This window comes from Ornithodoros turicata, chromosome 9, assembly GCF_037126465.1.
Source record: "Ornithodoros turicata isolate Travis chromosome 9, ASM3712646v1, whole genome shotgun sequence".
Lineage (NCBI taxonomy): Eukaryota > Metazoa > Arthropoda > Arachnida > Ixodida > Argasidae > Ornithodoros > Ornithodoros turicata.
The window spans coordinates 5,775,994-5,802,116 of record NC_088209.1 but is presented as its reverse complement, the minus strand read 5'-3'; the positions used below and the strand labels follow the sequence as shown (position 1 = coordinate 5,802,116).

The window sequence follows — 26,123 nt, the reverse complement described above, 5'->3', positions numbered from 1 at the left end:
TTCACACTTGCGGAACGACACACTGTTCCCAGTAGATAACATGTTTAGCTGTTTAGCGGGCCAACTTCTTTATCAGACAGTGCAACTAACACACCTGCCTTCGACGAAGGCATACCTTGAGCTTGAGGGAACGATAACACACGAAGAAGTAGACAAGACGAGGCTCAAGGTATGCCTTTGTCGAACCTTCACCAGCTCGCTTGCCTGCTCACCCTTATTTCACACTTGCCTCCCCCGGTTAAAAGTATGTGATGGGCTTCGAGTATTTCCAGAGTGATTTGATGCGAGCGATGCGTCGTTCCGCAAGTGTTAAGTCTGGAATATCGGCACGTGTCGCCTGCCACCAGATTGTGTATCCGTGCCTCCTTTTTTTTTTTCGCAATACACTTCAGTTGTGAGTGACGCCCGTTCTGTGTGTACCTTGTGTCCCCATCTTTTGCTTCCCCAAATATTGCAGTACAAGATGGCGCAAAATATGCGAGTCAATACGTTGAAGTGTCACGTGTACCTTGGAGCAGCTGAAAGCGTCACACGCTTTTATCTCGCGGTCTTTTGCAAGAGCACACAATAGTACTTCACTGCATGTCGTAGTAACCGTCCACATTGCGTCAACCGGGTCCTTCGACCCAATCGGATTTCTGCAAAATTTCAGGCAAAATAAGGGATTCAGCAAAATTTTGTGGAAAACCTTGGGCCCTTACTATTGCAAACGCACCCCTGGTCTCCTATGTTGTGGCAGGTGGTAGGGATGCAGCACGATACCTCACGACCACTACAGTTAGTCTGAGTAACTGAGCCCGATTTCTCCCGGAATATAGCGTACTGGAGTCCTTCCCACCCAAATCCGTACGAATTTAGTGCACACGTTTATTTACCCACTGAATTTAGAAGCAAAAAAACAATTTCCCGAAAACTCGAGGCTCTAATCGTAATGCCTGAGTTCTACTGCCAATTTTTTCAGCATCCTTCCACAATTATTTCATCTCAAGGACCCGCAGGCAGCAATACTTTCCCAGTCCCAAATATGTAAACCACTTAATACTACCGTGCGAAAGCAAGCGCAAGTTTGTCATTTTAAAAAATTCCTTCAATCAGTGGAGTCTGTTATTCACAGATTAGTCTCCTCATTTATTTATCTCACATAACGCCGCTATTTGTTTCTGCGGCGTTTGTTTTTGTTGAACATGGGTTTCTGGTTCTGTGCAGCTCGAAGCCGCGCAACCTTACTGGTTATTAGCCTCTGCTGCTTAGTTTTTTCTTTCAGCTTCTTCTTTTTCTTTCTGCGTTGCATCAGCTTGTCAAAGTCTGACAGCTGAGCTGAGGAACGTTTCTTGCTGCCATCTTCCTCATCCGCATTGCCTTTCTTCACTGACCTCTTTGCACCAGTGGCTGGATTAGGCCGAGGTTTCTTTGGGGATCGCTCGTTGCTGCTTCCCTCTGCCTTCCGCTTTGTTTTCTTGCTAGACATCAGGTCTAAAGAGAAAGAATGAAGTGTTGCATTTTTGACACCAGGGATCAACTATAGGCACAACAAGCTGATTTATGATGACTACACTCAACGTACTGTATTTCGGGCCAGATGTTTTTGGTTTATGTTTCTCAGCAGCATCAGGGGGTGAAGATGTTATGTTTGTATCAGTTTTACAACAGAGTTTCCGAACTTCTATGTTAGCTGTGGTGACCTCTGGGACTTTCTGTGCTAGAGCTATTTAAGCCCAAATAACCCAGTTGAACACTGTCCATGTCCATCATTGTTTCTGTCCATTCTTTACAATGTTGAGAACAAAGTAGCATTTCCCTTTACCTTCATCTGGTTCTTCCCCAACTTCTAATCTGTACCACTCTCGGTCGTCGTCTGCTTCATCCCCACTGGCTGCTCCTTCCGCTTCATCTGCTGTGCCATCGTCTTTACTTTTGGCTGCTTCCTTTTTCTTGCGATTTTCTTCTTGCTCCCTTCTGCGTTTTTCTTTGAGCTTTCTAAACAGAATAATGCAAGAATACCAAATAAGAAAAAATGTGGAGGAAGGAAGCAATTCTACCCAACTGCCGTCGTCGTCACTGAGGTTTAGCGTATTACTCCATGTTACGCGCACAACTAAACGTGCAGAGCGCATTTTATATGGTCGTGCATCATCTCCTGCACAAAACACTTTCTTGGTGTCCTGCCAACAGAACTGCTCCGTGTGACACCAGAGATTGGTCTTGCTCACTCATTCTCTTGGGACTCAGTCACCCCATTTGCTCATTTGCACCTCAGCTCACTTGCCACAATGGGCATGAGTGAGCCTCTAGCCATCGCTACGTTCTTTACTGAGAAGTTGCTGCGGGGGTAATTTGTATCTCTGGAATGTAACCTTGCCCATCTCTGAGGCCAATTTTCGTTTGTCGTGCTATTCTGAAATGTCGTGAACAAAGTTTGTGAGAAATATAAACGACCTCACGAATGGGCGCATATGGGAAGTGCGCCGTTGAATCTACCTATTTTTGGTAGACAACCCTTCACAAAAGAGCCGTTAAAGTGTCAAATTCTACAAATGAAGCAACTTTGCGATTTTGTAACTGGACAGAGGCAGACCTTAGAACGCTCAGAACCCAGTATACAATGCAACTCACCACTGACAATATGTGGAAAAAAAATTGGCTGAATATGTCGAATGGTTATGAAGATACCGTAATTTCATGTCTATTAGCAACAGGGCCCAATCCAATCTTGGTAGAGCACTACAACCGTGCTAGAACTGACCTCTTTGGTTGAACACCACGCTGATCCCAGAATTCATTTCATATCTACACCACTGGTTTACCGCAAAAGTCAGTCTCATCATATAGCCCGTGGCTTATCTGCTGGAAAATTTTCAAAATGTTCCAAAAACGGGTTGTGCGGCTTATATGCGTGAAATTACGGTATACAGCACCAAACTTCACAGAAGTGCAGCAACTATGTTCTTGCATCTCCAGGATCAAGAAAGCAGAGGGCTAGGGGAATTAAGGGCAATTTCCAACATAACCACGCATGACCGAATCTTCCGTTACCAGTGGAGAAAATGGTGTATGGCAACCGCAACCACATGACAGTGCATTGTATTGTTGTCTTACGAGTATCATCTGCCTCAAAATTACTACCCCCTTCGACGTTGCGCTTCTAAAGTTAATTGAAATTAAGATGTGGTATGTTAAGGACCTGACACAGATTACCAATTTTACTACAATGCCGGTACGCGCGAGAAAATGCAGCTTGCTTCATCAACAAGAGGTTTGTCAATGACCGGGTAATTGGAAGCCTTTTGGGAAGGCACGGATATATGAGGCACGTTTAATCCGAGTTCTCCCGGTACGGGAGCTACAGACAAGGCTGTCGCGTGTGGCCGAGCCAAGGAAAAGAAGCCCCGTTTATTCTCGTGACTGTACTTATAAAGGATAAGAACCACCTCCTCAGGGTCGAATAACATAAATATCGCGCTGAGAGACATAGCAGCAGCAAGCGTCGCACAGCAAGACAACGTACACAAAAGATAACTTACACAGATACGTGCGATGACAATGTGCCTCGTATAACAAGGCATACCCCACGTTTCCAAATGCCAGAGCCACACTAGCTTATTTTTAGACCCTGAACTTTTAGGGTTAAACCCGATTTTTCCCCAAACTTGCATCCCGAATCGAGGATTGCCTGTTTAGGGTTAAACCCGATTTCTACCCGTAAAACTGTGTCTAAGCTAGGCACCTCAAGCCAATGACATACTGATTTTTCGCAAAATACGAACACAGTTGACTTCTACTTCTGACACTCTGGATAAAAGTTACAATGAAGGTTGATTCAACAATGAAGTTCGATTTCTCCCCGAATTCAAGTCTGATGGTAATTTTTCTGCCCGAATTTGCATGAATTTTGGACATCGAGTTATGAACCTGATTTTTACCCCCGAATTTGGAAAAAAAAAATAAACCCCCCAAAACTTGAGGGTCTACTTATTTTGCAATGGTGAAGCTCAGGTTCGTCTTGCGGTTCACACCATCCTTTGCACATGCATAATATGCTGTGAACATTTCTACACTCGGTTACCACACGCACACTTTGAGAGGGTCTTGGATCAGCGATCATGTATAGAGCACAAGTCCAACAAAAGTTGTTCATGCAGTTACCAATGGGAATGGCCGTAGCTCTCACTCCATTAAAGGGGTACTAAAACGTAAAAGCAAATTGTTCTCAAATGAAAGTCTGTGTTTCGATTAGTGTAATGCAAGTAAAATTAGTCCACACGGTGCTAACGTATTGAAGAGAAATGCAACGAAAACAGAGCAGCTGATGCTTCAGAATGTTCTTCATCGAGTGTTCCAGTTTCATGCCACAAACATTTTGCAACACAAGGTTCAGAAGGAGTGCGTAGCCCTATCAACCTGATAAAGAAGGGACAGACCCAAAAGCAGGAACTCAACACCGTAACTGGGGCCTTTATCCATTCAGCACCAGAACGAGACAGCGCATTTTATGTACCCTCTTTAAGAAATGATCCGCCCATTCAAGTTAATTTGTCACATAGTGTTGGCAAGAACATGGCGGCTACACCAATGAGAATGTTGCCACTATGACACTGCTAAAGTATGTACCAACCGGACCAAATTTTAACATTGCTCAGATTCCATTGTTTTTCACCAGAAGGGTTGCTTTCCTCTTAAAACAATAATAATAATGAATGAAAAGTGGCTTCTGACATTACATTAAAAATGCATTAAATTAAATGCGTAAAACCTGGCATGCAAAATAGCACATCACAAAAATTCTGAATTCAACAGAATAAAAACATTGGGATGGTTTTATCAGGAAGGTGCCAAAAGAACTGACTCACTCACCTCTTCTTTGCTTTCTTCAACCTCAGTTCCTGAACCTCTTCCTTGGATTTCGAAACAAAAGCGTGGTACATAACTTCCCCTTGCATAAGTCCCTCTTCTATCTTCACGAGCTTCAGTGTCATCCGTGGGCCCAGCTCCAGTAACCTTTCAATAAACGGTGATAGTTTTGTAACTTAAAAACCCGAGACTAGGAAAAAATAAATAAATAAATAAACACGACAACACAGAGTTTGTTAACGTAAAATGTGTCACCCATGAAGCTATATAGAGAAAACATTTTTGCTGAGTTACTGGGTCCAAAAGGATTGGTAATACTGGTAGACCCTCATCATTTCTCCTTTTTTCTTATGTCAGGTGTAAAAATCTGGTTTTGTTTCAGGGGCTGTATACATTAAACTTGAGGGTGAGAAAACAATGGGAATCCTGGCACGTAAAGATAATCAAAGAGGCTATCACTAGGTATCAGGGCCCCCCACTGGAGTGCTACACACCCTTGTTACATAAAAAGGGACCAGAAACTTGTGGTACGTAATTCTGATGATGAAACTCGAATGAGTTTCGAAGCATCAAACATTTTCCTCGTTGTATTGTTGTTTGCCTGTGCATACAGTGAACCCTCGTTAATATGACCCTCATTGATCTGACATACTCGCTTTATGAGGAACCGTTCTGCCGGCACGTAAATGCCCCTCGCTAATATGATAATCCTTTTATCGGACAATGACCAAGATTTTTGTCATAAGTAGGGTCAAACACAGGCATTACCTTCATGCTATTATGACCACTTCACACGACCCTCAGAGTAGCCCGCACGAGAGGCTATCTCGTAAATCGCTCAGAGACACGTGACACGTGTTAAAGTAGGGCATCAAGGTCTGTGATGTCCGCTGAAATCGCTGACCTCAGGATTATACTCATATTCGAACCACCGAAGTGCTTAACGAGGCGGTGGCCAGGTCACACTGTGCTGCTGTTTTCACGTAAGGATGGCAGAAACGAAGCAGAAGACTGATTTGGCAGTCAGAATGAAGAGCGGCATTACTCAAAGGAGGCAGGCAAAGCCCTACAGGTTGCCTCGTTATTTTTTGAGGAGATAAAGGTCGATAAGGAGATAAAAATGTGCCCCCAGATGGTGCTATTGTCCATTTAGAGAAATTAATGACTGAAAATTGTTTGACGTAGTCATTGTTAATAGATTTTTCAGAAAATAAATCATAATTACGTCGGCTTTTGTTGTGCGTAGCGGTGTGTTTCTCTTTAATATGACAATTCACTTTATGACCAAAATCCGCAGGAATGGCAGTGGTCATATTAACGAGGGTTCACTGTATGCCCATTAAAGAGTAAACTTTCGTTGATTCGACCCTGATGGGGACGTGGTATTTGATCGAATTATTCGAAGGTTGAATTAAAGTAGGCAGAAAAATGAAAGGGGTCAACATCACTTGTGTGTGATCGTCTGCTGTTGCTCGCGTTTCAAACGCTCATCCAAACAAATGCCACATAGCGCGTTGATGTGATGGAAAGCCCTTTCGGTGTTGTCTTCATAAGACAAATGGTGTTCCAGGGTGTCCAGTTGAGTTTCGGTGTGGGTTGCATTTGGTTGATCACACTGCACTCCCTTGGCAAAATAGTCTTCAGTTTAGCTTCCACCATCTTGTATCATATTCAGATCTCTATATACCGGTATTCAATCCTATCCATCTCGATGCACCAGGAGATTCCGAACGAAAGCCTGGTGAAATGTGAAACAAGAAACAAAGAAGGAATGAGGAAGGCGACGTTTCCTCCTCGCCTGGAACTCTCCAGAACAGCCACCAAATGGAACGAGTTTCAGTGCATCGTACGTTATCGCCTTTGTGTACGTAAGAGACAGCGTGATGGTTCTGCACAATGCGCGAAGCTCTCTTTATATTTTACGCGTGGTGGTTGCCACCCCCCTCCCCCGCCCCCTCTTAAATCCGCCCCTGACTGCAGCACCACTTTAATTTTTCATTAATTCGTTTCTCAATGTTTCTGAGCTCACAAAGCATTGGCCAGTTCTGCGACTGTTTGCTGTGACCCTAGCGGATTTGGGAGTAAGTTTTTTACACTTTCTTTTTTGTCTTTTGAAACAGCCCTACGCATGTATAATAGCCTTAATTTTTTTGTTTGCTATTACAAAGTCAAAATTATCCCAAATACTAGTTGTGCTACATTTCCATGTGCACGCATTCACATATGATATGCGTATGTTTTCTTTTGCTTATTAGGTCCTCCATCTTGGAAGTGAGAATGAGGATACGAAGAGGCCACATATATCAGCAAGCTGATTTCTCGCTGGTTTGAGATACTCAAGCATGAAGCATGTTAATTTTTAGAGTTTTCAGGAAATATTTTTTTTTCTTCAAAATTTGGGGGGTTAAAATCGGCTAAATAAACAAGCTCGAAATTCGTGCAAATTCAGGTTGAAAAACTTCCAGTATGCTACATTCAGGAAGAAATCGGACTCAGTTACTGAGACTAACAGTACTGGTTTGGTACAAACAGTGATGTATCTGCACTTTCTGCCAAAAAAATTAGTGTGCATTCCTACAGATGTCTCAGTGAGGGAAATTTGCCGGGTAAAAATCGGGTTTCACCCTACAGAGGCAACCTTCAATTTGGGGTGCAAATTCGGACAAGAATCGTGTTCAACCCTAAAACTAGTTACAGTATTTTTATGCTCTTGCTTATCAAACTCACTCGTTTGGGAATGTAGCATTAATGCAAGTTGGTTTCCTCTTGTTCGACTACCAGTGCCTGTAATTTGTAGCCTCTTGTTTTGGAGAAACTTGGCACAACTTTGTGGATATTTATCTGGATGGCACTGGTAATCTCATTTGGCGCAAAATGACGCATTTGACTCAGGAATGAAATCCCTGGCATGTGGAGGGAGATATACAATACGTCCATGTTTGTCCTTTCAAGTTGAGGTTTTACAGGTCATATCTGAACAAAAAAATAAAAGCGTGGAACAGCTCAACCCTGCCCTGAATGAATCTTTCAAATTATGTGGCCATTTCAGGGTATGAAAGAAGAAAGAAAGATGGCTTTGGTTAACGACTGGGTCCAACGCCATCTCACACTTCGCTGCAAAAGGACACTGACTAAAAAGATTAGCTAAACAATTTTAGGCAATTAGACATTGTTAGCATAAGCCATTAGTAAGCAGTTGCGTGCTTCCTTCGACAGACCGTCCACCTGTCTGTATAATGGACCTGCAAAAATGGCATTGATGCTGCCCTCATAGCTTTTTTTAGAAAATCTATATCGAATCAAAAATAAACACCCTGTGTATTGACTAACATACATCATATCTCTAGAAATATCACCTCCACTCATTTTTGAATGACAAGCAGTGTCAGCGCCAGCGCAACAGACATCAAAAAGCGACACAGCCAGCCGCAGTGTCAGAGATATCAAGAACTTCCGGCCCGATCAAAAACAACGGGTGTATGCGCTCCAGCATGAGTCTGTTTTGTCATCATTTGTAATCTCAGTTAAATAAACCCATCTGTAAAAATGTAACGCTGGTCACCCCAGGGAAACCGCTAACATGGCGCAGCACGACAGGACTGACGACAGATCTCAGCCGTGAGTAAAGTCTCAACGTGCCCATCGAAATGCCGACACCCACGAGGCTACAGACGTAAGAAACATGGCAGAAAACGGCTCGAACGATGATTTCAGCAATGAAATACTGGAAATCAAGGAGCAAATACGTGCCATCACGGAGGCATCGAATGCCTTGACGAACGCAACAAAAACGAGCGGAACGCAACACAAAGCTCAGCCGAATAACGAACAACGCAAAGACGAGTTGGCACAAGCAACGTCAACCTCCGCATCCCACACGTCAGGTCCACTGAACGTAACGAACAATACGGGCATCATCGAAGCTTTAGTGAACACCTTACAACGTCCCTCGCAGCCGTTCCAAGTCCACTCCATGGGTGACACGTGCGCTGCTATCCCAACCTTCGCTGGCGACGAAAAGGAAAGTCTCAAGGACTGGATCTTCGAGGTCGAATGAATCACATCACTGGTGAACTGGACGCCAAACCTGACTATGGTCAACGCAATGACACGTCTTCGTGGCGCAGCCCGTCATTGGCAACGATCGTACGGTTGTCTCATACACGACTGAGACACGTGGAAGAGCGTGATTACCAAACGCTTTCACCGAAAAATGACGCTCCAAGCTATTCTTGATTATCGAAAGGAGCGAAAGTTGCGACGAAACGAAACCATAGTCCAGTACATATACGCCAAAAACGCTATGCTGGAAAAGGCTCCACATCGACTGGACGCTATGGAACGCATTTCTCTCATCCTTCATGGGATCGAGGACGACAGATGGGCCAACCCTCTCACCACACAATGCTGCAAATCAGTGCTCGAACTTGTCGACTGTGCTGCCATGCTCGACACTCGTCGATATGTCGTCCCTCAGCCATCATCTCAACGTGGCAACCAGGAAGATGACCGAACGTCCAAAGATGATGACAACGCCTACACACCTGGGCACACGGACAAGACGCCTCGAAAGACTGTAGGCAACGTATGCTTCAACTGCAACAGCCCAGGGCATCTTGCTCGAGACTGTCCTGAACCGAAAACCGCAGCGACAACACGAGCCGAACAGAGACGCGCAGCCAAAGAAAAGGAAACTGCTCAACGTTACCAGCGGCCTCACCTACCAAAAAGTGCACACTGTTTGCTTCACTCAAGCTCGAAAACATTACCACTCATTGATGCCACTCTAAACGAAGACACGTCAATCAAAGCGTGCATCGACACCGGAGCCAACATATCAGTCGTTGACAGCAAAGCATTGCCTCCAAACACGAATACAACTCCTTGGTCAGCATCGGAACCCATCACGGTTCTGGATCGACAAATTCAACCAAGGGAGTACACCACCATAACAGTCACGGTTGGCAAAACTCAAGTCACTCTTCCGAAAGTGGTCATCACGGCCTTGCCATCTCCTATTGATTTACTTCTTGGCTCAGACTGGAGACATGCAGCCAAAGTCGATGTCACCTTCCACCCATCAAATGATGTCACGGTCATCCCACTGACAGACATAAAATCGAGTTCCACAGTATTGCCAAAGTCAGCAGAAGCACTTATTGCATCTTTCGCCAGACACGGGACCGCCAGAGTCCGGGACACCACCCCATGCTCCATCGTCGCATTACACCCGAAAGCCGAAGATCCCAAAGCAGATCTTCTACAGGACATTGATGAAGCAGCCAAGATGATGACCCCAGATGCATCTCCAGAAGAGCGTAAACAACTACGAGAAATTCTTGCTAAACATCACCAAGCCTTCTCGACCAGCCATCATCCCCTAGGCTCGTGCCCACACACAGAGCACTCAATTGAACTACGGGATGATATCCCAGTGTCATCTCGACCGTATCGCTGTTCACCTGCAGATCGACAATTCATACAGGATGAAGTCCGCAAGTACTTGCATCAAGGAATCATCAGGAGAAGCAACAGCGAATGCGCTGCTCCAACAATAGTGGTGGATCAACCACACCATCCTACGACCCCAAGACGAATGGTCCATGACTACCGCAAACTTAATGAAAAGACTATAAACCCACCTTACTCGATGCCCATAATCGAAGATTCTCTGGATGATATCATGAGGAACAAGACTCGCTACTTCACAACGATGGACATCAAGACTGCCTTCCTAACAATTCGCATAAAGCCAGAAGACGTCCACAAGACAGCATTCATAACGCCAGATGGGAAGTACGAGTACCTAAGAATGGCGTTTGGTTTCTGCAAGGCTCACCAGACTATGCAGACAGCTATGCGCAGGACATTAGAAGGACTTCCAAACATAACCACCTACATGGACGACGTGGGACAAGACTCCAGAACGATACAAGAAGCGCTCGAGATACTAGAAGCAGCACTCATCAGAGCAGTGCAAAACGGTTTCCAATTCAACATAAAGAAATGCCAGCTCATACGATCCAAAGTGACATTTCTTGGTTACGTAATCAACGCCGAAGGACGCACTCCCGACCTCACGCGCACAGCCGACGTAGACAAATTTAGACCGCACGAAGACTTGAAACGACTCCTCTCATTCCTTCAGTTCTGCAGCTACTACAGAGGATTCATAAAGGACTTCTCCGCAATCGCATGACCTTTACGAGAAATACTGCAGAAGGACTCCAAGTTCTGCTGGTCAGGTGAATGCCAACAAATAGTTGACAACCTCAAAACAAAGCTGAAAAATCCACCCCCGCTGGCTGCGTTCAAGCTTCAACGCCCTACCACCGTGTACATTGACGCATCTCAGGCTGGTCTCGGTGCCATCCTCGCCCAAACACACAGCAAGATAGAAAGAGTCGTTGAATTTGCAAGCAGAGCACTCAACGCTTGAGACTCCCTCATGCACGCAAATATGCTGGAATGCATGGCCCTCTATTGGGCAGTAACAGAGAAATTCAGCATGTACGTCAGGGGCGGACCAAGATTCACCGTAGTCACAGACAGCATGTGTCTCACTTGTCTTGTCCAAAAAGGCCTCAAAAACTGCAGATTCGCAATCCGGACACTCGACCTCGCGGAGTAAGATTTCATCATCAGACACAGTCCAGGAAAGTCAAATGCAGCAGCTGATGCACTATCCAGATTGCATGAGACCTCGGAGAAGCTCAAAACCTCACAGAGTGCAGAGGACACCATGTGTCACTTAGTCGTATCCAGCCCTGGATCTTGTCTGCGCAATCACCAGGCCAGTGACCCATTTTGTCGATCGATCATGCCTAAGATCAGCCAGGGTACAGGCTATCAGTTGAACAATGCCATCATAGTAAAAACTATCGTCCGTGACAATTTCAGTCGTCACGTAGTCGTCGTCCCTGAAACACTTCGAGCAACTGCAATGAAAGTGTGCCATGATCAAACTGGACACATGGTTTTATGAAGAATGAAGGACCAAATACAGAAAAAGTTTTGGTGGCCTCAAATGTCGTCTGAGATCGCAGAATATGTCCGCAGTTGTGACACCTGCAGACGGATAACCCACAGGACAACTACGAACGAAGGTCTCCTTATTCCAAAAAAAAAATGCCAGAGGCTCCCAATGCAGTCATGTCTCTCGATCATTTCGGACCCCTGCCTGAGAGAAATGGCAACTCTCACGTTCTGGTGTGTATCGACCATTCCACCAGATATGTAGATCAGCCGTGCCTTCAACTTTGTCAACGTTTTACATAGACCTTCTGTGCAACCCGTTGGATACCTAGGTTCGGCGTTCCTCATGTCGTCATCACCGATCAGGCTCGAGGATTTGTCAACAAGCATACAGCAGCCGTGCACCGGAGGCTAGGTGTCACCCACGTAACCACACCGCCCTATTGGCCCCAAAGCCAACGGTCTGATCAAACGCACAGTCCAAGCTATGAAGACCATCATCAGAAAACTCAGACTCGCACCGAAACTGGGATGAGACACTGCACGAGGCAACGCTCGCAATCAATGCTTCAAAGCAAAAGGCGAAAAAGAAGCGTACCTTCTTTCTGATGCATGGGTACGAACCGACACTTCCGAGCCAACTTAACATTGGAGTCGTCTCAGAGCAGCTCGACGAAGCACAGAGACTCCACGAGCTGGCAAGAAGACGAGTGGAAGCCAAAGAACACCTCGAGAAAAGTCAGACGTATCGGAAGCAAAGGTACGACTCAGCAAGAAAAGAACCCCACTTCAAGACAGGCGATTCAGTGTACAATTGGTGCTCGATCGTCCTATCTCGACCCGTTCTACGAGGGACCATTCTACATAAAATCTTTGAAGAGCTCGAACACAGTGGAACTCGAGAGAGTGCAGCCCATAGGAGGCAAAACAAAATTTAGAATTGCTAATATGGAACAACTTCGACGCCATTATCCTCGCAAGGACGACGTCCCAGAGTTTTGCGACAGCATTATTGGGCGTCTTCTGTCTTCAGAACCCTCCAGAGTTGGCATCACCGAAGGGACCATATCGTTGGACGATGATGACACTCATGTGTCTCAAGCCTCCCGCCAACAACTTCCTCCCAGATGACGACGACCCCATACCAAGTCCCTCGGCAAGCGGCCGACCAGTACGACAGCGTTGTCCACCTCAGCACCTTCAGGACTACGACGTGGAAATGATTTGAGGGCAAATCAAATTTACCCACCCACCCGGCCGTGTCAGCGCCAGCACAACAGACATCAAAAAGCGACACAGCCAGCCGCAGTGTCAGAGACATCAAGAACTTCCGGCCCGATCAAAAACAACGGGTGTACGCGCTCCGGCATGAGTCTGTTTTGTCATCATTTGTAATCTCAGTTAAATAAGCCCATCTGTAAAAATGTAACGCTGGTCACCCCAGGGAAACCGCTAACAGCAGTGAAGACTGAACCTAAAGCAGGTGTGCTACACTCACCTGACTGAGCTCTGCTGGTTGACGGCATTTCCTCGGCTGGAGATTTTCTGCGGCAGTACCACCTGGTTGGTCGTGCCATCCAGTTCAGCTTCACTTTCAGAGCCGCCTTGCATGTCCACAAATTCGCTGATGTCGGTCAGGCTACTCAGGTCAGGAACTTTGCTCTGAACTATCTTCTTTATTGACTTGCTTATGCCGCTAGGTGCTACCTTGATGGTGCTGGCGGACCAGGAAAAGGAAGCAATCGGGTCAGTTGAAATACATGTACGCAGGATGAACAGAGGATGAACAGATCCCACACCTGAGGGCACCTAACACTGCCTCTTTGCAAGAAACATTAAATGCACTCAAGTAGACTGTCTCGTGGACCATGACACACTCAGAGAGCATACCATTCTGTTATACATTAACACAACGCAACAGGTTTTTTTTAAATTCCACATTAGAGCCGCGAAGCAACTGTGGCTATGACTGGCATACAGACGAGGAGAGATGGAGAGGGGACAGCAGGAAGGAGTGGCGGACAGATGGGTTAGTATGCGTCCTGGGCCGACTTCAGGGGGAACTGTGTCAACATTCGTATGGAGAGTCTTCGGAAAACCCAGGGCAAACCATAGACAGCACAGCCGGTGACAGGATTCGAACCCGTGTCACCTCCCAGTCTCGGCGTGGAAAGCAGTCATCTTAACCACTATGCCACAGGAGCTGGTAAACAATGCAACAGTATCAACTCTTTCGCCCCAGAAGGTCATGGGACATTGAGTAAAGACATTTATTCAATAAGAAAGAAAGAGAATAAAGAAAAGGAAAAAGATACATGTCTTCCTATAAAGCTGTGAACACAGCAACATCTGCTATGTCTCCCTAAATAATAATGTGAGCGTGACGAACAGGAAAGTAAAGCTGAATTCTTTTGTGCTGTCATGATATATAGGAAGCGAAACGGCTATAATGTTTTAGCGTCCCCACTTAAAACAGGAAGGACAACTGGACCTAAACAAGTATAATTGTTTAGCCGATCTTCAGGGAAACCTTGGAGGATGAGGAACACACAAACGTCATGTTCAGGGAGTAACCTGATTACAAGTGGGCCTGTGCCATTGGCCTACTCAGTTGAACATTAAAGGGACCATGAAATGATTTTCGAGAAATCTGAGTACTCTGCAGGAAACCGTTCTCATGATCCATCACTATCGTACACACATCGACTTTTGGCCGTATTCAGTACAGCAGGGGCGCAGTTATCAAACAAAAATAGCAGGGCGTGAACGCTGGATATATGCCTTCGAAGTGGGCTTACGTCATCGCCATCCAATCCTCTCAGCCAACTGTGAACGACGAGGAGGACACACCCCGCCGAACCACGTGGGTGCATGGTTTCGGTTTCGACAACAACGACGTTGTATATCTCCCGTCGAAATCACTTGAAATATGGCGAAAGGCAAATTATCAGCAATGGAGGAAGAGGTTATGCGACAAACACAGCGTCTATGTATCGTTCGGTACGCAACAGCTCATAAAATGTCACCGACGAAGGTATGTTCTGACGAAGATGAAGTTAAAAGGGGAAAACGTGCTCCGGTAACCATGCTGACAGTCAACGGCTATATTACATTTCTCGTAGGATTTTGTGTAAACGGTTAGTTACAATCTTGTCTCCAAGTCAAATTAAAACATATTTCGTGACGAAGTATACAAGCTTGTTTGAAAATTTCGCACTTTGCTCGCAAAAGCTCGTCCGCGAATCGGCAACATGTTCTGTGTATGATGTCACGGCCAGTTCGCCTCGGAGGCGGACCGTAGCCGCTGCTGTTCACGCCTGTGGTAAATATCGAATATTTTCGCTATTTGTACGATTTTCAACTTCATATTTCACAGAGTGAATGCTTTAGTACAGGGGAACTAATTAAAAATGATCGTGGGCTTGTCAAATATCGTTTCATGGTCCCCTTAATGTGACATCCTGACAACAAAGTTTTGTGAGAGAGAGGCTTTCCATCCACTCTGCACAGAGCATTTCCGCAGATTTCTCTCTAAAACTACTCAATTATTCTGAATGAAGCTTCCACTATTATTGATCTATTGTACTCGTGATTGCTCGAAGTGTGGATGGACTACATAAGGTAACACCCCATTATTCTAACCCTGATGAAATCCTGCCACTGTAAAAGCAAGCGTTGGTCCCGATTGAATTGCTTTATCCTCTACGACTTAAAGGAGTTCGGACACTTTAATCACCCCCACTTTTTTAATCCAAGCGGTTCGCATGCTTAATAAAATGCAATATGCAAAGTAATTCCATCAACAGGTGCACAAATATCGCAGAATTCAATTTTGAAAATCGTGACCATGCGCAACGGTGGCAATGCCCGGAACGAGCCGTCGAGCCGCTCGTGTCATTTTGACGTCGGAAAAGTCGAGCCACTGATTGGTTTAGAGGAACGTCGTCTGCTATTTTTCGCTCGGAACCCCGCAGCAGCAGTGGAAGACGTTTCTTTTTGCTTTTTCTTTGATTGATCAGATACATTTAGTGAACATTGGTCTACAGACACTGTTCAAGGTTAGGCTGTGAGATTGTGGAGGCCATCCTCATTGAACTCCCCGAACCAAGTTAACCAAAAATCGGTCAGCGTCTCCCCACTCAACCTTGCTTTCCCTAAAGCGACCTTCCTGAGTATGAAAATAAATTTCAGGTGCCAGTTGAACGCTGCTCTGTCCATGTCTGTGTTTTGTATGCTGTTTGTTACCGTGGTGACTGTTTGTTGTTCTGCCGTTGGCGGCAATAAATATAGACGCAGTGCAGCACTAAGTGCTGCTTCAGTTCACGCTTCAAAATGATCGCTGCATCGCTATAATCACTAATTCCGTTCGCTATGTCACTATATCAATATTCACTACAGTAAATCTCGGTTATAACAGCCCCACTTATAACGAATCTTCGGTTATAACGAATGCCTCACGAACGACCGTCAAAATTTGTATTGAGTGTATGGAAATTGCCCCCGCCGATTATGAACGAATTGCCGGGGAGCCTTCGGTTACTGCGACCGAAAGAGCTCCCTCGACCACTGGAGAAGGCGAGCGCGCGACGTCAGACGCCCACGGATTTGTCAGGCGCCGCTTGCACGTGACCTCGCTTTGCAGCCAATGCACTGCCACCATCAGCGCGCGTTGCACGTGCACCCGTTTGGCCGATGATTAAGGCGTCATGGATGCAGGTGAAGCGGGAAACTTTGCGAAACTGCTTCAGAAAAGCTGGATTTGTTCATCAGGCACTGGCTACAGACGCCGATCGTGAAGTGGACTTTGGTGTGCGTGATACCGACACAGAACTTTGGGACAGAGCAACGGCTGCGAATCTGACTGACGGCTGTCAGTCTTTCGAGGAGTTCGCGACAGCAGATGACGACGCACAGGCCGTCGCGGACTTCAGTGATTCGGACATAATTGCCGACGCCAAACGAACTTTCCGATGACGATGATGATGACAGTGTCTTCCCCTCCTTACATTTTAACTACAGCGGAGGCACTCAAGTACGTTGCTTCGCTCAGCGATTTTGTGTACGCGAAGGCACTCGCCGCGGCCCACCTGGACCACCTTGATGACTTAGAAAACGCCGTGATCTCCGCAACTGTGTATAAACAGGCGCCATTAACGATGTATTTTCAATGAACAGCATACATGACTCATGTTTCTTACACTGCTGGCCTTTTGGATCAAATTTTTTGTCCATTCCATTTATAGCGAACTTCGGATATAATGAACGGGTTGCGCGCGACCGTTGAGTTCGTTATAACCGAGATTTATATATCACAAATTCACTATTATCACTAATGCCCGTCACTTCGACTAGCAACTTTGCTAGCCATTCAGTTAATGTCTTATTCAGCTGGAGGAGTGTTCTTGCCAATACATTGTCAGATACGAACCAGTGAAATCTATCTCAATATGCCGTCGACTTTGGTTTAGACTTTGGTTTGCCCTGGCTCTTACCACTGTGATGTGCTTGTTCCAATGCAACATTTTTTTCGGACACATGTGTCACTTGGAGAGGTCCACTGGCGCAATAGGATACAAGCTGCTATTTTCCTTACTCTGTGAGGCACGCAGTGATGGTACAGGATGGTACACTTGTGAGGTGGTGCGTGCCTTTTTTTTCTTTTTCCTAATTTCATCTTCTAGTACGCCTTTTAAATCATTCTATAACCAAATCTCGCAGGAAACCAATTCTTTGAAGTCTGTCTGTCTTGAGAAAGGGCAGAATCACATGCTGGCAAGACAGAAGAGGTGATGATTGATGTCACAACCCCTGTTGTTGTAGGGCGGAAGGTTCTTGACAGGGTGCCCCCCCCCACAGAGGGACCTACTGATTCCATTAATACAGATCCATATATTAAAAGGGACCTGAAGCTCTGAAGCTCCACCCACTTTTTCAGCTTTCCGACCAATGAAGTCTTGAAGTATGGGGCGCTATCAATCAACCTGTCCTCACTATTTGTCCCCATATCCGACATGGGCAGCGCCATTTTGGGTGGCAAGTGGATTGGATGGGATTGAAATGGATACCTGTGACTGACATGTCGAGCCTCTTTTTTTGTGACTCCTCCCAATGGCCAGGCTCCCTTTTAGTATACTGTTCTACATTAACACCAATCTCTAAGAACTGAATACAAACAATTAAAATATGGCAGTCCTCGAAAAAGCCAGATAGCAGGAGGATAGCTGATAGCACACGTCTCTCACTTGCTGGTCAGTTATGCCTTATCTAGCATTTGACTTCATACGACCCACCAAGTGGTATTCTTCAACCAATGGGACACTCTGTTCACATTGTCTTCCGCATTTTTTTTCTCATACACAACACAGCCTCAGAACCGTTACTTTCCATCATATTCACCAGATGCCGAGACAGTTCACAAGATGCTTGCCTCGTACTTGTGTTGCACATATGTGAATGACAAAACGTATCATCATTCAGGAATTCAAAAGCTCGAACTTTTTTTCGCCCACGGGAGAGCAAGTTGCTCAACTGTACCTGATGTCATTGCATCCACAATGCAAAGGGCTGCAAGACAAAGTTAACGAGAGTTTGCAGACGACACAACCCGAACCTGAATGACTGTGATGCCGCGATCGGGATCCAAGCTGCTAAAACCGCTAGCCTCTATGGGCACCCATGTTCGGGTGAGAACCATCATGTGACCTGATACTGGCACCGTGCTAGCAATCCTCGAGCAGTAGGTTGTGTTACCAAATTTTGACTGAGCGAATCGACCATTAAGTAAACCTCAGTTGTTAGAAAATGACTGTCCTCGTTGCGTTCCTCTGTCATTTTTGTCTTCCATCATGTCGGTTTGTATTTCTCGGGTGAAGAAGGAGGTGTCCGTATAGTGTATGATTTCTAATGAGGAGTTTTCAAGGAAGAATATCTGACTGAGATGACACATTTTTAAAGTGCCGAATCAGAACTGATCTGCATCGTACGACTCGTCGGAGAATTGAGACATCAGGTCAATGTTCCTTTCCATGACGACTGCAACGCTTGCCCTCGGTACAGCACACACAACTTTCTTAGACACATTTAACGTGCACTGACACGTAGACATTGGCTAACATGTACCCGACACATGATGTGCCTCACACACCCAAAAACGCAGAGTGTACAAAAAGTCAAATATTCTTACTAATGCCTGAAGTCAATGGTGTTGGTTTCCGGTTGGAAGTTGAGCAGAAGGCAACGTCTTATGGTGTTGAGCTTGACCTATAATGAAATATAATTAAATAAGATCAACATTCATTTAACACGTTTGAACCAGGTTTCTCAGGAGCTTCATAGTTTGCAACAAGGCACATGCACTCTACTCAGACACGACATGACAGTTTATGTTGCGGAGGTATGTCTCCTTTATTGCTCACAGAAGTGACACGCCCCCAAGTTAGGTGGCATGGCCACATTTTGACCTTCAGGCTCGGTGTTCCTTCGATTGGGCTCAATCTGGCTGGGTTCAGCCCAGTGGCTCAATACCTAAGCCCTGACTTTTTAATGTTATACTCAATTATGCCCGACATTTACCCCCCCGCGATTCAAATCTCCAAAAGCAGGGTTTAAAGCAACATGGAAGAAACCCCCAAAATATGTTTTGTTTTTTGCTGTGACATCTTCCGCAATGAATAAATTGAGCTCCCGCGAAAGAACGATGAGCGCAGGTAACCTACAGGGCACGCGCGAGGCTCTGTTCCGCACATCTTTCAAAAACCCTCTCCACATCCAAAGAGTGCATCAGCGAAGCAGAAGACGTGGTGACGTATCTCGGGCTCCGGCACGTGACCAGTGACGTACAACGGCACAGCTCACGCATGTATAAGCGGTGTGTGAGCTGAGAAGAAAAAGCAGAAGAAAACGCGGATGGAAGCGGATATCCGCAAGATACTTGCAGATTCGGATGAAAATTTAGCACTTTCTGCAGTGTGCGGATCGGATGCGGAGGCAGCGGATCGGATGCGGATATACCGCATGCTGTAATTTTTCCACCAGCAATTTATTTGTATTGCGCGCCGTCAGAGAGCGCATGCTCGGGTTCACCTTTGGCCATGCACGGCCAAGGCGGGAGAGGAGGCATTCTGGAGTCTGGAACCACGTGAGCACCAGCGTGGTAGCGTTCCACGCATTCTAGATGTCTCTCCACATCGCGTTTGTTGAATCTTTGCTTGTCGTCGTGAGTCCTTCCGTGACAGTATGGAGGCATCCGAAATTATACCAACATCCTTACAGCGCGGTCTTTACGCGTCATTCGAAACGTGCAGATTTTGCAGATCGGATGCGGACGTTGCGTTTTGCTCAGCGGATCGGATGCCGCTGTAAACGGTTGTGTATGCTGCGGGTGCAGATCAGATGCGGACAACGTGCGCGCGGATGCGGGTCGGATGCCAAAAATCTCATCCGCGCAGGGCTCTACCCCGCAGAGCGAAAATATTTTGCATAGTGACTCCTTGTGGACAGCTTCACAGATGAAGCAGGATTTTGAGTCACGTTAAATGTCACTTCCATGCTCCTTTAATTCGATATTTCACCAAAAACTGCTGGACCAGAGGTATCCGAGGTCATCACAACGGACATGGAACGCTGGAAACTCTCAAGACAGAGACGCTGCAGCGTCTCAGATGCATGGACTAAATATTGATGCTCCGTGTCTACTGGGCTGTCATGTGTATCTTGCCAAGCAAACCGAAGATTTACACCCGATTCAGGTCGATACAACCAGAATTGGGTTGGATCAGGTTTCGTTCAACCCAATTACACCCAAATTATAGCAAAGCAAATACAACGTAATATTTACCCCCAACAGTATTTCCAGGTATCCTGGTCCAGGCCTCGCACAAATTCCTAGGCTACCCAGTCACACCTGTCAACTACATAAGCTGCGTTTACACGAATGAGATAAAAGCATATTGACTTATCGCAACAAATCCTCTCCGACAGGGCCACAACAACCAATTCACAGATCCGGAAGGGTGTGATAACTCAATAAGATATGCTTCCGTCGAATTCGTGTAAATGCGGCTACAGTAGCGGGTAGTAAAAGTATTCACCTGTCCAATTACTACCTATAGAGGTGCTCGCGTCATCCTCAAGATGGTGGTGGAAAGAATGATTGCCGATGCATGAGGTGGCACAGTGCTCTTTCTCCTTCTCTCATTGGGGGTGAAGGAAAGACGAGTCTTTGAAGATGGGCAAATAAAGAGAAAAAAAAAGGTGTTCCTTCACGAATTGTTTGCAGACGATCTATCGAACGGATTTTTGTTCCGAATACGGCTTTGGTATCTGGTGACCGAAGAGATCAGATGTTCTCATTGGAACGACTTCGTAGCCTTTATAATCAAAAAGTTAATTATTGAAAGCTAATTGAGACATTGCATTAGAAGTCTGCTAATGCCCTCCTAGGGAGTGCCCTTCAGCGTACACTATATTGCAATTGATTTCATCTCGGAAAAAGTGATTGATATATTGTTAAAAAATATGGTCACATTTAGCTGGGACACCATGTATGTAGGCAAAACATCGCTAATTCAAACTTTCGAAGATTCAAACAAAAATATGCAATCCCTCGGGGGTTTGAAATTGCGAGAGTCTACTGTAATTGGAATTTCTTAGGCTCTTGCATTGCAACAGAGTTTTGGTCACATGCATTTCAATGCAGGGCATTTGTTCACAATGCCAAAGATAAAAATCATTGCACGCGACCGCGGTTGCCGGGAGCAACAGAGATGCTCCGTGAGGCCGTCCCCTGCCTCCTACGAGACGTATTGTCTAGAAAAAAAAAAACTGACAATAAGGACTAGAAAAAAGAAAAGAAAAAAAAAATAGGTGTAGCGCGTACACGCGTGATCTTGGTATTAGTGTCGCTACAAATATTAGGAAAGTATTATCGCGGCTCATTTATTATTCTGCCGCATAAAAAACTTTAATGACAATCTGTAAAAGAGAGAAAGAGTGAAGCAGAAAAACCCTCTGTTCTCTCAGCTCCCATTTTATCGCCGAATCTTATAACCTCCGACGACCCGCTGCTCAGAGCAGCTGGCAGTCTCGAAAAAAGGAAAAAAAAAGGAAAAAGAAGAAAACAAAAAAACCTCGTCATGTCAAAGATACAAAAAACGAAACAAAAGAAGTATCACATACTGTGTTAATGTTGATGGAAGGAAACATGTTCTGAAACATGGAGGTGATGAGCTTGAGGTGCATGCCCTCTCCACTGAAGTTGTTGAGAACTAAGAGAGGGTGATTGGCATACTGGTGACTGTAGGTGACCTTCTTCTTCAGGCTCGACAGAACGTCCCTCATCAAAGAATAGTTCTCCACCTGGAAGGTGAGCGTGGGTCCACGTGGAAGACGGGCCACTCGCATGTACACAGATTGCTCAGTCTTGGTGAAGACAACCATGTGCGTCACATGAAGCAGACCAGCCACGGATACAAAGTCTTTCACGACGTTATGCTTCTGGACCTGCACACAGCATGGACTGGTTCTCACGCACTGTTCAAACAACGTATGCGAAGTCACGACCTACTAGATTATAACGACCATGTCATCATCAGCAGCCCCTAGAAGCCCGTCCGCACGATCCGCTAGGGGCACTACTCATCGGCACGCGAGATCTGCATCACAGATGTGCAGATAGAACAGCAGATGGCTCATCCTCATATCAACGGTCCATGTTCAAAACGATGGCTTACTATGACATGCATAGGTATTCCATTTGTAAGGGCGATAATATTACGGATGATACATCACACATTTCCATAATCAGCGCTAAAGAATGCCTCAACCATTTCTCTAATCAACTGTTCACTGCGTATGCAAAGTGTTGTATGCTCAAACAACGAGGTAACGGGATGTTGCTGTTCCCAATAAACCTGTCGGTTGAAAGTTAGCAATCGTCAGTGTCACTTTCTCCCGTCTTGTTTGCTGCTTGTTTCGCCCATGTTGCTAGCTATGTGTCAAATTACACAAAGCATAGTTTATAGCTCAAAAGTCATTCCTTGGTATGTTATACTACTATTCTCTATCATTACTGCTTCAGAAAAACAATGAGACATTAAAATATGCAACCAGCAGCAACAGTGATGCATGCACAGCGCTGCTGTAGCTTGTATTACAACTCTCTTGTTCAGGCTGAAGCCTGCGCTGTGGATGCTTGCATGATGCTGAGATAGGGCGACATCACGCAGCTCTGTAATCTATGTAGATGACTTCAAAACAAAAACCGGGTACCTTCAGTCTGGATGCAGTGAAAGGCTCCATAACTTTCCTGAAATTAAGCAACAGCTCTGACACATTTTTGCCCAAGTTTCCTCGTGATATCACAAATGTATGCGGTGCTTTGACGAGCTCCTCCGCTTCTGTGGACACGCTTCCTTTCTGCGCGTTCTTCACAGCCCGTCCCTGTAAGGTAAGAAAGATCGAGACAATCAAATGGCATTACCTGAATCGCACTAGCAGTGAATATTGCCTATGGTTTCATACGGGTTATACCCTTGCGTCTTAACGACCGTGAGTTAGTAGGGGTGCTGTTTGCTTTACATGCGGAGCTATTACCTTGCGCTTTTTGGATCCCATCGTAAACGGGCTACAGGTACACACAAAATGATACCATACACGCCGAAAACACAAACCCACGTGCGCAAGACAGCGACCAAGCCAAACAAACCGGAAGTGGATTCTGTTGGATTCACATAACCTGGCTAGCACTGGCTATACGACAACATATCACGTGACTTGCTAATCGAAACCAAAACTGCAATAGCTGTGCAAAGCAGACAGTGAGTAGCTGCTCCGGGGCGGATGTATTCGGCACTCCTACCGTGATGTGGTTATGCTTATAGTTACGCTTGCACAACCCAGCTTTTGGAGGGTGCATGAAAATGAGGAATCGTGCTCCGTTACGAGCATGGAGGAAGGAAAATAAGGAGGGAGTGTGACGTCACTTTGCACGATTCCGGAAGTTTGGGTGAGGAGAAGCAACTGGGACAAACAATTCTCCTCTCCCAGCTCTCTAGCATCTCGCCGGGCGCCACACCACGCCATCTACGCCGGCAGCTGCCCCAGTTTGTTTGTCCCAGTTGTGGCGAAGTCTCACCGCAGATTGGCTGCCTCCAGTCACCTGATCGATATGACGCCCTCATGATGCGTCACTTCCACTACACTTCTGTGATTCGGAAAGAAACGGTCGTGCTCCCTCCTTAGTTTTCCTTCCTCCAAGGTTACGAGGCTTCCTCTCCACGAAAGAGAAGAAAGACAACGCCATGGGCCGGCAACAGAGCAGATAGGGCGCATAAAAAAGAGAAAGGGAGAAACGGCAGCACAGCGCGCGTGCTCCAAACAGAACAAAACCTCCTGTGGTGTTCCTGAGGATATCCTTTCACGAAAATTCGGATCTCCCTGGCAGACAGAGATTTTTCCGACGAACATCCCCCACATCTCCGACTGTCCACGGTTCGGACTCGCCACACCCCAAGCAGAGGCGGATAGTTTTCATTTTTCCAGGGGGGGCAAGGGCGCACCGCGAAGTACGTACTCTGGCGGGGGGGGGGGTATGTTTATTAAGAAAAAAAAAAGAAAGGAAAAGAAAGCCAGATGGATGTCGGCTTGTTATTCCAACAAAAAAGTGAAAGAGGGAAGAAAAACGCAAAGAAAAGAAGAAAGGGCAAAAGAAAACAAAAAGAAGGAAAGAAAAGGAAAAGAAAAATGAACACAAAACTAAAGTTGAAGAATCACACACTCCGGCGGGATCCTATGATGTATGCAGAACTGGTATAGAAATGAGAGGAAGGAAGAACAGAAAAAACAAAACAAAAAGAAAAACAGAGAGAACGTAAACAGTGAACATGTGCACAACTGAAGGCATTACGCCTTTGAAAACTGAGTGCAAAAGGAACAAAATGCATTGAATCCTCGGTGTTTGACCCGAAATGCGCGCAATATAATGAATATGGTCAACGAAATGGAGCAGCCGGAGTTGAACCCGCCCCCAACGGATATACGTTCCGAAGATCCTACCGTTACACCTCGCAGCTGCTGGTACCTTTTCGACTGCTTCGTTTCATTGACCTGATTGCTTTGGGCGAAATTCAGTCTATGTGTTTTGTCATCCTCTGTGTTTCTTCGCCTCACCTTCTACTGTGATAATGAGTATGGTGGGCGAATACATATTTTACATATTGCAAGATGCATTTTTGGGGTTGGTGCCTCTTCACTCGTTTGACCCTGGCGCGCCGAGCCCCAAAGGTTGGTGTCAGTCTCTTAGCGGGACTTCCTGGGGGAGGCAGCCTCCCCTAAGCCTCCCCTAGTTCATGTTCCGGGGGGGCAAGGGCCCCCGCGCCCCCCCGCAGTCGGCGCCTATGACCCCAAGTAACAAACAAAGCTTGGGACAAGCTTCTCAGACAGAACACAATGTCCTGGGGATTTCCATGTGTCATCCGCTTACGGAGACTGCAATCTCCGTGGGAGTAAGTCATTTCTCCTAGGGACATTCCACGGACATAGGGGTGGCCGGAGTTCGGACCTTCCCTGGAACGTCCGTTCCTGGATGTAACGCGAAGCTCCGCGGATATTGCACGGAGTTACTGCATATGCTACGGTACGCTATTTCAGGTTACCAAAACAATGCTGAGACAGTCAATAGGACCACTAAGTAGCAGTAGTGCAAGCAATACTGCCCAGCAATGAGACAGAGGCAACTAGTGGTGAAGAGCGCAGCCTGGGCCCATAACCTGTGGGAAGGAATTAACGCAAAGACCAGGCAATGCCAGCGAGCAAGGCAAGTTTACAATATCGGCAGGCTGTAGGAGAGCTTCTGTACCTTGGCACGACCACCCGCCCGGATCCCAAGCAACGAACAAAGGTTGGGCCAAGCTTGGCTATAGTTAGGATGGCCTACCTGGCCTTGCTTGGTACATCATCGGCGAACAAGCTTGTTTCTTGATACGGATCTGTACCTTGGCCAATGGCTTGCCACGCATTGGCCAGCCTACGCTGTGCCAAGCTTGTGCCAAGGTACAGACCAAAGCATTCCTGCAGCGTCGCTTTTTTCATACTAAATTGTCTCGCGGCGTAAGGTAACGATATATCACGATTTGTTTGTTGCTCATATTTCCCACAACGGGCAGTGAGCACGACGCTTCAAAATGCAAAAAAAATAAAAAATAGAAGGGTGTTTAAAAGTGTAAGAAGAAGAAGAAGAAGAAAAAAGCTCGTAAGATTCCCGAGACCTCAGTACGACCAAACTCGGAATGGCATTTGTTTCC

At 46.0% G+C, this 26,123-nt stretch overlaps 1 protein-coding gene across 1 annotated transcript; it reads right to left on the bottom strand.

The window, feature by feature from the left end:
• Positions 1–1,115: 1,115 nt before the first annotated feature.
• Positions 1,116–23,532, bottom strand: LOC135368069 (suppressor of SWI4 1 homolog). Its single transcript, XM_064601143.1, has 8 exons — positions 23,416–23,532; positions 23,092–23,262; positions 22,000–22,323; positions 19,007–19,083; positions 13,322–13,540; positions 4,852–4,995; positions 1,805–1,977; positions 1,116–1,473 (listed from the first exon to the last, which is right to left on the bottom strand). Exons 1-8 carry the CDS (start codon positions 23,434–23,436, stop codon positions 1,151–1,153), a joined length of 1,452 nt encoding a protein of 483 aa, XP_064457213.1. The 5' UTR covers positions 23,437–23,532; the 3' UTR covers positions 1,116–1,150.
• Between the last annotated feature and the right edge of the window lie 2,591 nt (positions 23,533–26,123).

Excerpts from the sequence above, each read along its gene's own strand:
- LOC135368069 (XM_064601143.1), bottom strand. The coding sequence starts at position 23,436 with ATGGGATCCAAAAAGCGCAAG. Across the intron at positions 23,263-23,415 it reads TGGGATCCAAAAAGCGCAAG|GGACGGGCTGTGAAGAACGC; the intron begins GTAATAGCTCCG and ends CTTACCTTACAG. Across the intron at positions 22,324-23,091 it reads TCACTGCATCCAGACTGAAG|GTCCAGAAGCATAACGTCGT; the intron begins GTACCCGGTTTT and ends TGCTGTGTGCAG.